This window comes from Morus notabilis, unplaced genomic scaffold (genome assembly GCF_000414095.1).
Source record: "Morus notabilis unplaced genomic scaffold, ASM41409v2 Scaffold1286, whole genome shotgun sequence".
In the NCBI taxonomy this organism is placed as follows: Eukaryota; Viridiplantae; Streptophyta; class Magnoliopsida; order Rosales; family Moraceae; genus Morus; species Morus notabilis.
Genome location: NW_010364207.1, coordinates 145362 through 162651, shown reverse-complemented (window position 1 = coordinate 162651; position 17290 = coordinate 145362). Strand labels below are relative to the sequence as shown.

The window sequence follows — 17290 nt, the reverse complement described above, 5'->3', positions numbered from 1 at the left end:
TAATAGCCCAATAATTGATATGAATAGATCAGAGAACTTTAATGCTCAAGTTTTCGTCTAAATTTCTCTGTGCAAGAGGATATGATCAGTTAGCCATCATTAGTTTATAGGTTTTATATTTTTTTCCTCGCCCAATCTCGAAGTAAACAGGCAAAAAATAATGTTACGAAAAAAATTCAAATTCACTAAAGTCTGGAAGACTCTAGGAGAGCAACGATAATTTTGGCGAGGTCTAAGTGATAAGGGAGGCACTGAATTTATAGATGAGTTTTTTTTATCTGCGAGTGTGAGTACTCTTGATACTCACTCTTGATAGAACATGTATGAGCGTTATTAAATGAAGGGGGGACAAGTATGAATGTTTATATTATCTCTTGAATCAGGACGCGAAAGTACCTCTCCATCCTACCATAACCTGTTTTACATGTATCTTTATTTTTAAAAATATTACATATATATATATATTTCATGTTATTTCGTAGTACAAACTTCAAGTTAGTGCAGAAGGAATAAAAAAATTAAAATGATAATGTTCTTGGTGTTTTTAGGTGATGCTTGATATATGAGTTTTGCTATAATGGAAATCTATAGTTTTGATTTTACTATAATGTTTTTTTCTCATAAAAAAATTTAAATTTTAAAAGTTATAATCAAAAACCCTAATTTAACCTCATATACCAAACGGGCCCTTATGTTTTATTTTGAAGTAACCTTACTATGTTAGTTAGGTATTGCACTGAATTTTTAGAATGTGATTTCATATGATTTCACATGATTTTGAGATTTGATTTTTATTTTTAATGTTTAGATTTTCTTTTAAGGCGTTGGTTTGTTTTCATGATATATTAGTGCGTTGTTGTTGAGCTTTATATTTAATTTGATTCAATTTACTTTATGTGTTAATAATTCCACAAGATTATTTTTTTAATGAGTAAATGAGTATGGTATAAGAAAAGCCTTTTCGATAGAAATTCTCTGACCCCTTGTGAGGCGGGATATGGGTATCAAAATTCTCTGACCCCTTGTGGGTATCATGCGGGACCTCCACCCGAGAATGGAAGTGCCGCCACTCAAGAAGTACCCAGTTACTTGGAGTTTCAGAACCTTGTCTCTGACATTACTCCCATCCCTCGGGAGCAATCCAGGTTACAAATACTTGAGTACAAGACGACATTGGTTGGTCTGTAAAGTATACCCGACCTCTTTTCACATAATAATTATCCCTAATTAAATTATAACAATGTTATCGACGATCGAGCAAGACAATTGAGAAACAGACTGAGGAATCTAATGACAGAACCTAAGGGCTCTTTTGTCTTTCTGACCTGCAACTATTATGCAATTTTAGAAATCAGGTTATTTACTTATAAATGGGTCACATTTAACAAATTGTTTATGTTCAAATCCGTTGCTAAGATACCCGTAATAATTCTGACTCGAGGCATCTTCAAGGAGACGTATTCATTGTGTTAGTGCAGAAGTGTTTTTTATTTTTTATTTTTTATTTTTGTGAAAAGAAGTGTACACCACAGTCCTTACAAAATGTATGATTTAAATCTTGGCAACAATATTTATCAAAACCCAAAAAAGAAAGTCCCAAGGCAAGAGTACCTTGATAAGTTCCGAGTGAATACACAAAAAGAAGTTCACAAGCAAAGTTTCCCTTATTTATTTATTTTTATTTTTCCCCCTTTCAGGAAAAACTCCACACTAGTAAACAAGGGAGGGGTAATATGGTAAATTGATACAGCATGCCATAATTATATGCATCATCATCAACATCATGCATGACGTTACAGGCCATAATAATAACAATAGGAATAAGAATTAAAAAACGATTGATGATGGATGATAATGCTAACAGTGGACATAATATAAAGTCTCGTTTATTTTATCGATTTAAGTATAAAATTTAAATTTTATTATAATAAAAAACTCTTAAAAATAATTATACTTAATTTTTTTATAATAATAAAAAATTTTAACATAAAATTACATTTAAATTCAAATTAAAAATTTAAATTAATAAATTAAACCGGTATTAAATATGCTACAGTAAAAAAGAATAGGATTTGACTTCATTCTAAGAGAGAGAAAGAGAGAGACAGAAGAAATAAGAAAGAGAAAGGTAAAAAGAAGGAATGAAGAAAATTCAATCCGATCGAATACAATTTTGACGTCCGCAAGGACACCACACTCAGTCTCTCTCTCTCTCCTCTCTCTTCCTCTCCCTCTCTCTCTCTCTAAAACGTTCTCTCCTCTTTCTCTCTCTGTCTCTTCTGATACAGCGAGGTTACAGGGCCGTGTACTCCCAGAGAAAATACAGCTCAGAAACCCTAGACAGAAAAGAAGAACAACAACAGCAAGAAGCTGAACTCTGTATTCGTTGAGAGAGATTCGAAAGCAAAAAGGAAAAAAGAAATAAAAAATAAAACCGACGGAGAAATCAAAGAGTGGGTTTTGTTCTGTTTTGTGTTCTGATCAGTTTGGATTGAGAAAAATCTTGTGGGTTTCTTAGAACTGCCTCTATCTGTTAGTGTTGAAGTTTTTCCTATACTCTCCGGTGAGTTCTCGCTTAGTTTGTTTTATTTCTCTTTTGGGTCTTCCCTTTTTTTTTTTTCTTTTTCTTCTGTTACTTTTTTTGGGTTCTGGATCGTTTGATTTGAGTGGGTTTTTGGTCCGATCGAGATTGTTTTGGTAATTACTTTTGGCATTTTTTTAGCTCTGTCTGTGTTCTAGTTTAGGTAAAGCTTTAATCTTTTTTGGGTTCTCTGTTAAACTGTTTATGGGTTTTTCTTTGTATGTAATTTTGCTTAAATTTGTATTCAATTTCGCTATGTTGCTGTGGAATTTTGAAAAAAGATTCTGTTTTGTTGCGGAATTCTGATAATTGGTGATGATTTTGTCAGGGTTTTTGGTTGATAGAGTGAGGACATACATGTTTTAAGTTTGGAATCAGGGGTTTGGTAGAGAGAGAATATGATTCGTTGATTATTTAAGCTTTTGTGCTCAATGGTTGACGTTACAGTGGATCTGAAACTTGGTATGTTCAACAGAGATTCATGTGAAATCTGGTCGAAGATTGCTTGTTTCACGGTGATAGTAAGACTCTAGAATGCTTAGAATCGAAGCTCGTTTTCGGGTTTGGGCTTTTTTTGGTCTTTGGTTTGTGTTTGGTAATCAGCACAACATGCTCAGACACGAAGCATACCCTTTTCTGTTGGTGCACAATAACGACTTTGAAGCCTTTGGCCATGGATTTTGGAGTGAAATGCCATCTGGGTTGAGCTCTGTGCTCGGAGTTTAGGTTAGTTTATTGAAAATTCATGTTCTTTTAGATAGTTGTCGCCGAGTATTTATTCTTGTGGTTCTGGAAAAGATGGTGCCTTCGGGGCCGCCCACTCCTATTGGTGGTGCCCAACCTGTTCCGCCGTCGCTCTTGAGATCAAATTCCGGTATGTTGGGAGCTCAAGGTGCCCCCCTACCTGCGCAGGCAGTGTTTCCTTCGCTTGTCTCACCGCGCACTCAATTTAACAACATGAATATGCTTGGAAATGTTCCTAATGTGTCTTCGCTCTTAAATCAATCTTTTGGAAATGGGATTCCGAATTCAGGGCTTCCTGGCCCTGGTGGTAGCCAGCGTGGAGGTATCGATACAGGGGCCGAGTCGGATCCACTTTCTTCTGTTGGCAATGGAATGAGCTTCAATGCTCCTTCGTCTACTTACGTTGCATCAACTATGGCTAACCCTGGTTCATCTGGTCAAGGTCAGGGTCAACAGTTTTCTAATGCTTCTGGTAACCAGCTGTTGCCGGATCAACAGCAGTCTCAGCAGCTTGAGCCTCAGAACTTTCAGCATGGTCAGCAGCCAATGCAACAGTTTTCCAGCCCTCACAACGCACAGCAACAGCAGCAGCAATTTCAAGCTATCCGAGGAGGCTTAGCTGGCGTTGGACCAGTCAAGTTAGAGCCCCAAGTGAGTAATGATCAACACGGACAACAACAACCGCAGCCACAGCACCAGCAGTTGCATCCCTTGAGAAATCTTAGTGCGGTGAAATTGGAACCGCAACAACTTCAGAATATGCGAGGCTTGGCGCCTGTAAAGTTGGAACCCCAACACTCGGATCAGTCGTTGTTTATGCATCAGCAGCAGCAGCAGCAGCAGCAGCAGCAGTTCCTGCACATGTCGAGGCAGTCCTCTCAGGCTGCTGCAGCTCAGATGAATCTTTTGAATCAACAAAGATACTTACAGTTACAACAGCAACACCAGCAACAACAACTCTTAAAAGCAATGCCTCAGCAACGGGCTCAATTACAACAGCTTCAGCAGCAGAATATACCGTTGAGATCACCTGCAAAACCCCCTTATGAACCTGGAATGTGTGCAAGGCGTTTGACGAGTTATATGCACCAACAACAACAAAGGCCTCAAGTATGATACTCTATGCAGTGAAGTTCTTTTTTTTTTGTACTCTAGTTTGTTTATTACTGTGTCATTTTTTTACTGCTTTCCATGCAGGACAACAATATTGAGTTCTGGAGGAAATTTGTTACCGAGTTCTTTGCACCCCATGCAAAAAAGAAATGGTGTGTTTCTATGTATGGAAGTGGCCGGCAAACAACTGGTGTTTTCCCTCAGGTATGCTGATGCCAGAGATAGACATTTTTCTATTGCCGAGAACAGGAAACACTGAATCTGGTTACCTTCCTCTGTTCATTGTCTTGTTTATTGGCATGGTAGTCAAAGATTTACCCACAAGTGGGAAAATATCCCACTTAATGAAGTTGTTAAGAGTTGCTTAGAAGTCTTGTCTTAGTAGACATTTTGATTTATATTTTGAGCAGATGTGCTATTTTTATACAGCTTCTTGATGCTCACTTCTGAATTTAACACAACCTCAAAATTTTGCAGGATGTATGGCATTGTGAAATATGCAATCGGAAACCTGGCCGTGGTTTTGGTACGCGGTTTTGTAACCTATTAGGAAAATCTTGTTACTAATCTTTAGTGATGCTTGGTATAATTATCGTGAGGTTTTTCGTTTGTTATTGGTATATGACATGCATTTAATGTTTTTTCAGAAGCGACTGTTGAGGTTCTCCCCAGGCTTTTTAAAATTAAGTATGAAAGTGGTACTTTGGAGGAACTTTTGTATATTGATATGCCCCGTGAGTACCCCAATTCATCAGGCCAAATCGTCTTAGACTATGCAAAGGCAATACAAGAAAGTGTTTTTGATCAACTTCGTGTTGTTCGTGATGGCCAACTTCGAATAGTTTTCTCTCCAGATCTTAAGGTTGTAGCAAAAGAAATGTGTTTTTACATACCTTTGGCTTCAATTTTCCTTTTCCCCTATTATTTGTTTATGCCCGTTCTTTTTAGCAGATATGCTCTTGGGAATTTTGTGCAAGGCGTCATGAAGAACTTATTCCTCGAAGATTGTTGATACCTCAGGTTACTTGGAAATAATTTTTCTTCATAACAAAGGAAGCTGTAATCCCATATTTCTGAAATTTGGAAGTACTAGGCTTGGGCATCTTCTCTGGAATTAAAAGTTAAAACAGAATAAATGAAGATAACTGGATGATTGGTATACTAATAAGTTAGAAACCTTCATTAGCAATGAGGAGGTACTTCACGTATCAATTTTATATCCTCAGTTTTGTCGAAAAAACTTTTGCCCCTTTTATTAAGTCAGGATAAAATAGGACAGAGTAAATGCATCATTTATTTTGCTAGACATGTTTTATGATTTTAGTTCCATCGGTCGGAACTAGATACTTTCAGAAACTCATCTATTTCAGTTATCTTTGTGCAATCCTGTACACATGAATTGTTTTGAGTTAGCATGGTTTCGTTGGAATGGTAAGATTTGGTTTTCGTGGGTGCATTATCCTCATTCGTTTTTATTAGCTTCATTCTTGATTGTGTTTCCATTAAATATCTTGCATTCTTTTAGTACTGTTATAAGTATAATTTTATTAAAGTTGGTATTAGTGGTTAGAAGGTGGATGTTTCTGCTGAATTGGTAGGATCCCCTTAGCATTCTGGTGGTTAGCTGTTATTGGTTTGTTACCTTAGTGGTTTAGTTGGATTTATGTGATGTGAAGATTAGTATAAAAGAGTGTTAGAATAGTAAGTCAATAGGCAATTAGTGAATTGAAGTGAGGCTTTGATCTCTCCCTAGAGACTAAATCTCACTTCAATTCACTAATTGCCTATTGACTTACTATTTTAACACTCTTTTATACTAATTTTCACATCACATAAATCCAACTAACTAAACCACTAAGGTAACAAACCAATAACAAGCTAACCACCAGAATGCTAAGGGGATCCTATCAGAATAGCCTTTTGGCTTTTATGTTCGTTCAAATGTTCAATCTTGCTTCTAGTTTGACTAGATTAAGACGAGTTTTCATTTACAAATCTGGTGGTATAAAATTCAAGCTGTAGATTTAGTTGTTAAAAGGTTTGAATTCGACCGTGAACATCAGGTCTATGTATTTTAATTAAGCGGTGGATTTTTCCCTTTCTTCCTTCAAGTTTAATCTGTAGGTTACCATCTTTGTTGCATTAGGAGAATCAGAATGCTTCTGCTTTCGGTTTTACCTTGTGCTGTTGTGCATATTTAATTGTTGCCTTTACTTTACAGGTTAGTCAGCTTGGTAATGCTGCTCAGAAATACCAGGCTGCTACTCAAAATGCGTCGTCCAATTTATCAATTCCAGAGATGCAAAATAATTGTAATATGTAGGTTCCTGGCTCTGGTTTCTTTTGTAAATATTTTATCCATTGGTGCTGTTGTAAATTTTACTTGATGTCTTACCTGGGGAAAGATCTCTCTCCCACCCACCCCCCCACCCTTGTGCCAAATTTCTCATCAATCTTATCAATAAAATTGAACTTGTTTGGTCATCATACTCTGGCTCGTTTTCCAGATCTTCCTCTTGTGCTGAGATAATCACCTGCTTCCTCTTTCCATTTGATAATTCATTTACTATTTGTCTAACTCTAAGCATGCTGCAAATTTGTATGGGTTATATGTAATGTTTATTTATAACATTCGGTGATTGATTTGTTAAAACTCTACTTGTGACCTTTAATGCTTTGGCTTGATTTAGGTTTGTGGCTTCTGCTCGACAATTGGCAAAAACTTTGGAAGTCCCATTAGTGAATGATTTAGGTTATACAAAGAGATATGTACGCTGCTTGCAGGTAGTACTCTTGTTCTGTCTTTTATTTATTTATTTATTTATTATTATTATTATTTTGATAAGAAACGAAAGACTCTTAGTAATAATAAGATAAGATGAATGAAGAGGAGTACATTACTCCTGGATTAATTCTGTCTTTTATTCTTAAAGATAAAGATGTTATGAATCATAACTCCCGTGTTAACTTGGTGCATTTCAAGAGTTGTGGATGTTGTTATGCATGTTTGGGGAATCACTGTTCTTTGATGATATCATTTGAGATCATAAAGATGCAAAGAGGAAAGTTCCATAAGTTGCATTTTGAACCTGGAATTATTTTATATCTGAATGAGCTATATCTGATTTCACTTTTGTTTCTTTTACCCTGTAAATATTGCACGTTGTGAAATATCCTCTAGGAAATGTTGTAATGAAAATACGAAACTTCAGATAATTTAATAATTTGAATTATCCCCTTTATGTTAGGAAAAAGTTATTCCCTTTGTGTGTAATATTTTTGTTTATGTTTTAATTCGCATATTGCAGATATCAGAAGTGGTGAATAGTATGAAGGACTTGATTGATTACAGTCGAGAAACAGGAACAGGCCCTATGGGTAAGCTCAATGCAATTTTTTCTTTTTGGCTAACATTTGTTTATTATCCTTATTTTATTTGATTATTTATTGCTGTTGTTGTTATTATTATTATTATTATTATTATTATGTTGCATATATATGATTGGTCAAAGTTGAGATATATACAACAACAACAAGAAGACTTAATCCCAACTTAATTGGGGGTCAAAGTTGAGAGATATATTTGATTATTTTTGTCTGTTGGTTTCTATTAGTTTTTCTTTTCTCCTGGGTTGAGAAGGGAAGTTTTTTCCTCTGCTTTAGGGAGGGAGAGAGAGTCTCCTGGGTTGAGAAGGGAAGTTTTTTCCTCTGCTTTAGAAGTGTATGCGACTCTGGAAGAGTAGTGATATAGGCAAAGAATTAGCTGCAGATTAGGAAGTAGTGATTTTATTTTTGCAATTACATCTGCAAGTTACAAAAATTTTAGTCCGAGAGTGGAAAATTGATAACAGAATTATGATGGAGGAGAAACTTGGGAATTTCTCAGGCAGAGTTCTGAAAAAACACAACCTCGGTGCATCAATATGGTTAAATTGAATGGATTTCCTCTTTTGGATCCTGTAGCCTCCAGGTTGATGTTACCTTTATTGAATATGGACATCCTGAGTTTGTTTATAAATGCTCTCTAGTCTTTGGAAAATTTTCTGGACATTTTCCATCGATCCTCTATCTATGCTCTAATTGCTTGGATTCTCATCATTTTTCTGTTTTGAATAAGAAGGTTGTTACTGTACCTCATATTGCGGAAATTGATTTCCTGCAAAGTGTCTAACAAGTTGTAGAAAGATAATAAGAGCACTAAAAATGCCAGCCAAAGAAGGAAAGAAACCCTCAGGGTACCACAATAACCAATTAGCTCACGGTATCTTCTTTTTTAGGAAAAGATCCATCCTTCTGACGGTGCCTTGTATGCCGCCACCATTTTTTCAATACTTGAGCCAACCAAGCTCCTTGTTTAGGTATTGCTTAAGGTTGTTGATTCTATAGGCACGAGAACAATTGATGTTTAATTCCTTAAGGAAAAGTATGCAAATTATCATGATAAGGAGTATTGGGTGTCTGTTTATTCTCTTGCCATCTACGTGCCTGTTGTGACAATTACTCAGCCTTCTTTTAAGTTGTGCTTTTTGAGATTTTGGGCCTCTCCATGAGAGTCGAGGAGTTTGAGTTTTATTCTCATGCCTAGTTTGTGCTGTTTCAGATTATGTTGCTCGAGAATAGCATCACCACTCTAGTATTTGATAGCTGAATGCAACATTCTTGTCAACTGAATTTGTTTGTATTTCTGTATTTTTCCCCCCTTTTCAGAGAGCTTGGCCAAGTTTCCTCGAAGAACAAGCACGACGTCTGGGCTACGCAGCCAATCTCAACAGTCTGAAGAACAGCTACAACAGCAGCAGCAGCAGCAGCAACAGCAACAGCAACAGCAGCAGCAGCAGCAGCAGCAGCAGCAGCCAGCAATGACCCCGAATTCAAATGGTGATCAAAGCTCTGGCCAAGGCACAATGCAACTTGCCTCTAGCAATGGTGTTGCTAGTGTAAATAATCCTCTGAACCCAGCTTCCACATCTTCCTCTGCGAGCACCATCGCCGGGCTCCTCCACCAAAATTCAATGAATTCCAGACAGCAAAATTCTATGAATAATGCAAGCAGTCCATATGGAGGTAGTTCAGTTCAGATCCCTTCCCCAGGTTCTTCCAGTACGATTCCGCAGTCACAACCCAACCCTTCCCCTTTCCAGTCACCAACGCCCTCGTCTTCTAACAATCCACCGCAAACATCACACGGTGCATTACCAGCTGCCAGTCACATGAGTACTGCAAACTCACCGGCAAATATCTCCATGCAGCAACAGCCGGCTCTCTCTGGTGAGGCTGATCCAAGTGATTCCCAGAGCTCTGTCCAGAAAATCTTGCATGAAATGATGATGTCCAACCAACTCAATGGAGGTATGGTTGGTGCCGGTGCTATGGGGAATGATGTGAAGGGGATTTTGCCAACGAGTAACAACACAAGCATGAATGGTGGAAACTGCCTAGTAGGGAATGGGATGTCCAACAGTAATTCGGGTATTGCAGGTGCCGGATTTGGCACAATGGGTGTTGCTGGACTTGGTCAATCTGCCATGGTTAATGGGATCAGAGCTGCAATGGGAAATAATGCGATGATGAATGGAAGAGTGGGAATGCCGTTGATAGGTCGAGACCAGATTATGCATCATCAACAGCAGCAAGATTTGGGGAACCAGCTGCTTAGTGGGCTAGGAGCTGTTAATGGCTTTAATAATCTACAATTTGATTGGAAATCTTCCCCTTGAATAGCTCGATTGACCGACCGCCTTTTACATGTGTATGGTTCTTGATCACGGCTGCTTGTGCGGCATGAGAAAATGGCAGAATTGCCTGTGGTGGCCCTGTGGAGGATGGTTTATAAAAAGGAAAAAGAAAAAAGAAAAGAGAAGAAAAAGAACACAAACGGGGTGAAAATGGTTATAACAGGGCTACTTCCCACTTTGTACTAATCTGTTATTTATATATAAGTGAAAGGAAAATATGGTGGCTGGTTTGTGTGGCTGACGGGGCTAATTTTTTCTTGTGGTTTTCAATATACTTTTATATATTCTTTTTCCTTTTTCACTTAATAGTTCTTATTTTGTTTTACTACAATTTTCAAACTTCTGATGTTGTCTTTTTCTCGTGTTACCGATTAGAATAGCGGAGTCAAAGGATTGAGCAGAGTAACTAGTTCTATCCAGACAAGTTGTGTTTATATAGTCTCTGGGTTTTCTTGAAAAATTATTACAACGAAAGGAAAAAAAAAAAAAAAACGACTGAAATATTTAGGTCTCGTTCATTTTATTGATTTGAGTTTTCAGTTTTATGTTTTTACAGTAAAAAGTTATTAAAAAATGTCACATTTAATTTTTTTTGTTACAATAAAAAATTCTTAAAAAATGTCACATCTTAACTCGAATTGAAAATTTGAATCTGTAAAATGAACAACGTCATGAATAGTAGTCACAGGTTTTCTTTTTTGAGAAAAGTATAAGAAAAGTGTATTTGCCATGGTTTTCACTTGTATATGATTATTATTTGTCATTTTTAAATAATTAAATTTATTTGTTTTTTATATTATTTTAAATAATTAAGATTTCGTTCATTTTATCGATTTGAGTTTTTAGTTTTAAGTTTCTACAGTTAAAAGTTTTTAGAAAATATCACATCTAACTTTTTTTGTTACAGTTAAAAACTCTCAGAAAATGTCACATCTCAACTCAAATTAAAAACTCAAATCCGCGAAGCGAACGAGGCCTAAGCGTCATTGTGATTTTTTATTAATTTTTTAGTAGAGTGACATAAATAATACATTTTACCGTCTTAAATAGTATTTTTATTTTTTTTATTTTACTGTCTTAAATAGTAATTTTTTATTTTTTTCTCTTATTTTTTCTTTTATTTTGGCTCCAAGAAAAAAGTTTGGGATACATGAGCCTCATTAATAAGGGCCCGTTTAGTTCGCTAATTCAATTTTTTAATTTGAGTTGAGATGTAATTTTATATGAGAGTTTTTTACTGTAGTAAAAAGGTTAGATGCGACTGTTTCTGAGAGTTTTTTACTGTAGTAAAACTCGAATCGGTGAAATGAATGGGGCCTAAATAGTCATTATTTCCTTGAAGAATTACCGATTTATAATCAATTGATTCTTGAATTTCTCATTTTGACAAATTCCTCCCTAAATTTATCTTTTAACAGTTTTGATCTTTAGAGACTAGAAATGACGTAGGGTAAGGTTACTGAAAGTTAATTGAGCTAATTAATATACCTGTCATATCAGTAAATTCATAAAATATATAGATAGAAATGGACAGAGAGAGCATATTGAACTGTTTTCTATACATCAAGAGACACTTTACATAATTTGGAGGACAATTATGAAAACAATCCAAAAATAAAAAAGTAGTGCATCTCATTTTGCTAATCAAAGTAGTGCATCTCATTGAATGCCCCTCTCTCTCTCTCTCTCTCTCCCATTTCGCTTTTGTTCGATGGAACGGGCCAAACCACCCCCAAACCGAACCGAGAACATCCCAAAATTATGTACAAATGACACAAAATATTAACAGTAAATATATATAAGAAATTAAAAAGTGTATATATATATATATACCTAGGCTCAAAGATGAGTAGATGATTGATGTTTCTTACATAGGAGAAGTTGAGTTGAGATCTTCAAGCCTCTACTCTACATATTTCTCTATGGTAGTGGATAAGGTGGACTTGGGTACTGCTCCAATAACACTCTCTTTCTTCTCTCCATTCTTGAAGAAGAGCACAGTTGGGATGCTTCTGATGCCATATTGTGTGGCAATGTTGGGGCAATCATCAGTGTTGAGCTTGTAACAGTCTAACTTCCCCGAATACTCTTTCGCCAGCTCGTTGATCACCGGCGCAATCATACGGCACGGCCCACACCACGGTGCCCAAAACTCCACCAGAACCGGGTTTTCGCTTGCAATCACAAGGCTGTTCCAGCTTGAATCTGTCACCACTTGGACTGCATGTATGTACGTCTCAATAAGTGTTGTATTAGTATTAGAAAACTCACCAAATCAATGCACTCAAAACAACAATACTCTTGTTAGGTAGAAAGTGCTGTGTATCATCATTTGTATTTTTGTATTGAATCAACTGCAGGTTCACACAGTCTTACATGATAATTCTTCAGTGGTTCAATGATTTGAATGATATTCAATATTGTTCTTTTGTAAGTGCTTTTGTCCGCTGGACTTTGATTGAATTTGTAAGCTATCGCCTAACATTTTAGTTGTGGCAAATTAACTTTCAAATTTGTTAAAATGTTGCAGTGTGCCTTAAATTGATGAACATCAAAATTTAGAAAGAAACGCCCTCATGTGCGTGATATGATATGGTTTAATATTTAAGTTTTTTCCTTCCGATGAACTCACATAAAGCGTACATAAAGCGTACAAGGTATTATAATTCTATTAAATTACTTGTCTTCTACTATATATATATTTTTAGCAGAATTTTGTTAATAACTAGGAAAATATGTATATGGAAAATCTAAACTGGTCTTAAGTAGCCTGCTTGGCCTGCAAATGAGAATTCCGTTTCATAGTAATTTTGCTTCCAAAAATTGTGGAGTGGGCTTCGTTAATCTTTTTCTGCCACTCGTCGCTTGCTAAAATTACCATATCCTTTACTAAATTGCAAACTCAATTAAGTAATAACTACTAAAGCCAACAAATACTAGATAAATTAATCTTGGCAAGGGATTATGCAAATTACCTTCATCTAGAGCCTCACGGGCTTTGCAAACGAAGAGCGATTTCCTTGTAGTAGAGTTGAAATAACCAAAAGGAGAAGAAGAGGAGGAGAATGACAAAGCAGATTTCTTCAAACCTTTGTTGAATGTTGGAAAATTAAGCTTTTCCTTTGAAGAAAATGTATGATGGCATTGTACAGCGCCAACTCTAGTGCATGTTGTGCTCAATTGCAAACAGTTCCCCAAAGCCATTTTATTATGTAACTATCTCTCTCTCTCTCTTTCTCTGCGTTTTGGATGAATATTTTGTTCTGTTAATGCCTTAGTAGAGTTCTATCAATATTGAAGAAAAAGAGAGCATGCCATTTATTTTCTGGTGGGCAGTTGGGAGAATTCTCTCAAATATTTTTTAATGCCCTATTATGTTTTTTTTATATATATTATTTTTTGTTTCCAAAAATACTTTTGGGAAGTAGATAATATGCAAAGGTTGTATGGTGCTAGCAGTGCTCAAGTTTATGTGGACAATATTTTTATTGAGTGAATTCACCAATATGCCCTAATCAACCATAAAAAAGGGAAGTGTGCCATTACAGTGTCTTATTTAGCGCAGTCCTCAAAATCTCCCCCAAAAGCTTCTAAAACTGATGGAAAAATCCAAAGGGCATAAAGATAAAACTCCGGAATATGGAGTGGACTACATACTCCTTATCCGTTTGGAGCCCAATATTAGCTATTTTGTTCTTTGCTTTTGGCATGAGCCATCAGCGTAATTAATGCTACACTACGCTAGCAAGAAACTTTTTTTTTTTTTTTTTCCTTTTTTCTTGTGTGGGTTTTATAGGAACGATAAATTGGACATTTACAGGGACTAATTTTTTTTTTACTTGTATTTGTAACTATTAATAACTAATAGTTATTATTATTGGAGCAAAAAATCACTTTTCTCCAACAATTGCTACCATAAAATGTCCTCCATGGGGACAAGAAATACTGTTACCAACACAAATATGTCGTTTTACATGTTCTACATTGGAACCGAGAAAATACATGCTATCCCCAAGTGCATAAACATTTGGATCATATCTAAATTTATGAGGTTCGTCAAGCTATATAATTTTTCAACTCGTCAAAATGACTATTCTTTATATACCCATTTTCAGTAAATAAAAATTGAGCTCAGAGAATACATCAAAACCGTACTCTACATGCAGAAAGCCACCAGTCATTCACATCGTTTGCCTATTTCAAAATGAATACTCCTTCAAATCCGCCTTGGAGTCGCCTATTTCCATGTCCGTCATGCATTCTTCTTCCGTAAGTGGAGGGAGATTGCGGGTTTTGCGTCTCAAGTTGTGCTTATGCCACTCGCTCTTAAAGTGCTCCCTAAACTGCTTCGAGTCACCAACAAATGCATTGCACGTTCCACATTTGCTTTGCTTTCCCTCCCCTGCAGTTGTTGTTGCACTACTACTAGAGATACTTTGTTTTTGCAATTTGTCACTTAGTTTTGCAACAGAATCAGTGGCGTCCTTGGGTACGTGGGATGGCTGGCCCTCGTGATCATCATATTGATCCACATGAGTGTCTCCCCCCGCATGGACAGAAAGTGCAAGAACTTCAAACCTTCCTTGCAAATTTATCATCAAGGCTTCACACTCGCGATAAATTCCAGGGTCTAGTTCACAAATCTGCATAAAAAATAAAAGTTAATGAACCCAAAATGCGGTAACAAAAAATAATATATGAAAAAGTTAACAAATGTATGACTTAATCTCAATAACCCAACTGCCATCTTACATTCACAAAGGGGGGTTGGGGAATGAAAGTGAATTGCGTAAATAAATAGCAAATAGGTATGGAAGGATTTTATTATATCACATAGGTGCTCATTTATTTTGTATAAGTAGACTGTTTAATGTAAAGTTCAAACGTGTTTTCACCATATTTTCAACAATTTTCTCTCCACTTGAAACGAGTCGACAGAGACCACAAAGTAGATAATGCTACGACGTTTGCTCCATGGTCTAAATGATTGATTCATCCTCTTAGCAGATTATAAATAGAATTTTATGAAACTCACGTCTTCATAAAAATTGTTGAATATGTTTTTATATGTATATATTGCAATAGGAAAAGTCTAGGCAAGACACAAAACTTAAGACTTAAAGATCTAAAGAACGAACCCAAGATTGAATGAAGCCTTTAGCTGCAAGTACAAAATCATGGGCACCAGAAATAGAATTACAGACTTACAATATATAGCTGACTTCCTGACTGATCTTTTGAAGCAATTTTAGCACTCCATGCATTTAGCTTTTCCATCAGAGACGAAGAGCTTTGTTCAGGAACGGAGAGCCGTAATCTCATTGGAGAACGTTTGATTGGAAAATGCTTTTGAAGTTCATGAATGACTTCTAGTGCCTGCAAAAGAGGATCTCATTAGCCGAAAATCATATAACCTAGGATCACCAAAGTTAAAATGGAGTTCCAACTTAAATGTCAAATCGGAATTTTCTTTTGAATAATAAATGGAAACCTTTATTGATATGAGTAAGTCAATAAAAGGTGAGGAGGATGAGCTCAAAGAAAAAGAAAAGCAGCTACAAAATGTATAGATTCACAACCTGGAACCCCAGAAAATGGGCAAACAAACATAACTAAAACATAAAAATGCACAAATTTCAAATCGGAAATATATCACAAAAAGAATGAAAACCACAACAAAAGTTTTTAACACCACAAATTCGATGAGTTTGAACAAGTCCAATTGAGTTCCCCACAACGAACAAATTATACAGCTCACAATAAAACCAAAGGTACTGAATCACCTGCTTCTTGGAGCCGCTAATGGGGTCGACGGCAAAATGAATTTCACGCATGAGGCGCTCAATCATGTTAATAGTATAAGGGCGCTGAGTTTCGGGGTTATAGGTTTTCTGCATAACAATGGTGGCAATGTCCCGGAACTGACTGGACAACTGCGATTCCCGCTCCTTCCCAGCGATTTGAAGCTCTCCTTTATCCAAAATCTAAAACCGAAAACTAGAATTAACAAAATCAACCAAGCAAAACAACACAATCATTGGTGAGTAAATTGAACTAACCTCCAAACATATTTTGGCTTGATCATCGGTGCCAAACGCAGCAATCAAATCCTTCGACTTCGCCAAAATTCCTTTCGAAACATTCGAGTAGACCGTCTGCGACTGCAGAACTTCGTCCAAATCTTTCTCCCTGTTTCACCATATTTTAGATTAGATACTACTACATCTCCAATTAAGCAAATATTCAAGTAACGAATTCAAAATATTCATCATAGGTAAAGAAGAAGAAGAAGAAGAAGAAGAAGAACACAGAGAAAGTATAAAAGATAGCTTACACGCCAGAACGCCATGAAAGGACCTTGTTCTTATAGCAAGCGATCTCGAAGCGCATGCCGAGCTTCTTGAGACGTACGACGGCGACATTGGTGAGCCTCTTTTGGCCTACGGGCTGAACCAGAATCCGAGACATCGCTCTAATGGCGACGAGGAGAGGGAAACGGCGTGATGAAGGCTGGATATGGTCGTCTTGGGAGGAGAAACGTTTGGGACAATTTAACCTACAATTAAATTCCTCAAGGAAGGAGGAGCCAGGGCCTTGGGTCTCAGAAGAAAGATCGAGAATTTGTCTTCCTCTTTTAATTTTATTTTTATTTTCTGAAAAGTTTTGAAAGGGTAACTCAACTAGTCCGTGAGTTGCAAGTTGGTGTGGGGCTTAAACGGGCCGGCCTGGTGCCTGATACTATTGGCCCTGTTCGGTCTGTTTAAGTGTTTGGGTTTAAGTTGTGAGTTTGAAACCATATTCAGGTCGGGTTGTTTTAATTTTTTTGTTCCTTAAAAATGCATCGTAAATTTTGGGCCTGTCTGATCCAGTGAAAATAATGGGTCAGGACGGGTCGACTCGATATTTCTATTCGGGCTGTCGGGACTGGACCGGACAGTCTGAACTTTCACTTTATTTGTGACTCTTTGCATCCTAAAGTTAAAATAAGACCGAAATTTTTTTTTTTATGTTTGGTAGGATGGATTATGAATAGAAAAGAGAAATATATGAGAAGTAAAATATCTAAGTGAAAGAAGTAAAATAATAGAACGGAGAAAAACTCGAAATGAGAAAAGGT

At 36.5% G+C, this 17290-nt stretch overlaps 3 protein-coding genes across 3 annotated transcripts; 1 reads left to right on the top strand and 2 right to left on the bottom strand.

Annotated features, from left to right (window-relative positions):
- Positions 1 to 2192: 2192 nt before the first annotated feature.
- LOC21388860 (transcriptional corepressor SEUSS) lies at positions 2193 to 10605 on the top strand. Its single transcript, XM_010105987.2, has 10 exons — positions 2193 to 2563; positions 2910 to 4435; positions 4523 to 4642; positions 4916 to 4964; positions 5086 to 5300; positions 5390 to 5458; positions 6660 to 6757; positions 7129 to 7222; positions 7747 to 7816; positions 9146 to 10605. Exons 2-10 carry the CDS (start codon positions 3380 to 3382, stop codon positions 10153 to 10155), a joined length of 2781 nt encoding a protein of 926 aa, XP_010104289.1. The 5' UTR covers positions 2193 to 2563; positions 2910 to 3379; the 3' UTR covers positions 10156 to 10605.
- A 1403-nt stretch (positions 10606 to 12008) lies between these two features.
- Positions 12009 to 13547, bottom strand: LOC21388859 (thioredoxin 1). The gene is made up of 2 exons (XM_010105986.2): positions 13149 to 13547; positions 12009 to 12393 (listed from the first exon to the last, which is right to left on the bottom strand). Exons 1-2 carry the CDS (start codon positions 13375 to 13377, stop codon positions 12077 to 12079), a joined length of 546 nt encoding a protein of 181 aa, XP_010104288.1. The 5' UTR covers positions 13378 to 13547; the 3' UTR covers positions 12009 to 12076.
- Positions 13548 to 14080: 533 nt separating this feature from the next.
- LOC21388858 (ribosome maturation protein SBDS) lies at positions 14081 to 16799 on the bottom strand. Its single transcript, XM_010105985.2, has 5 exons — positions 16508 to 16799; positions 16233 to 16362; positions 15957 to 16157; positions 15382 to 15549; positions 14081 to 14816 (listed from the first exon to the last, which is right to left on the bottom strand). Exons 1-5 carry the CDS (start codon positions 16639 to 16641, stop codon positions 14373 to 14375), a joined length of 1077 nt encoding a protein of 358 aa, XP_010104287.1. The 5' UTR covers positions 16642 to 16799; the 3' UTR covers positions 14081 to 14372.
- Positions 16800 to 17290: the final 491 nt, after the last annotated feature.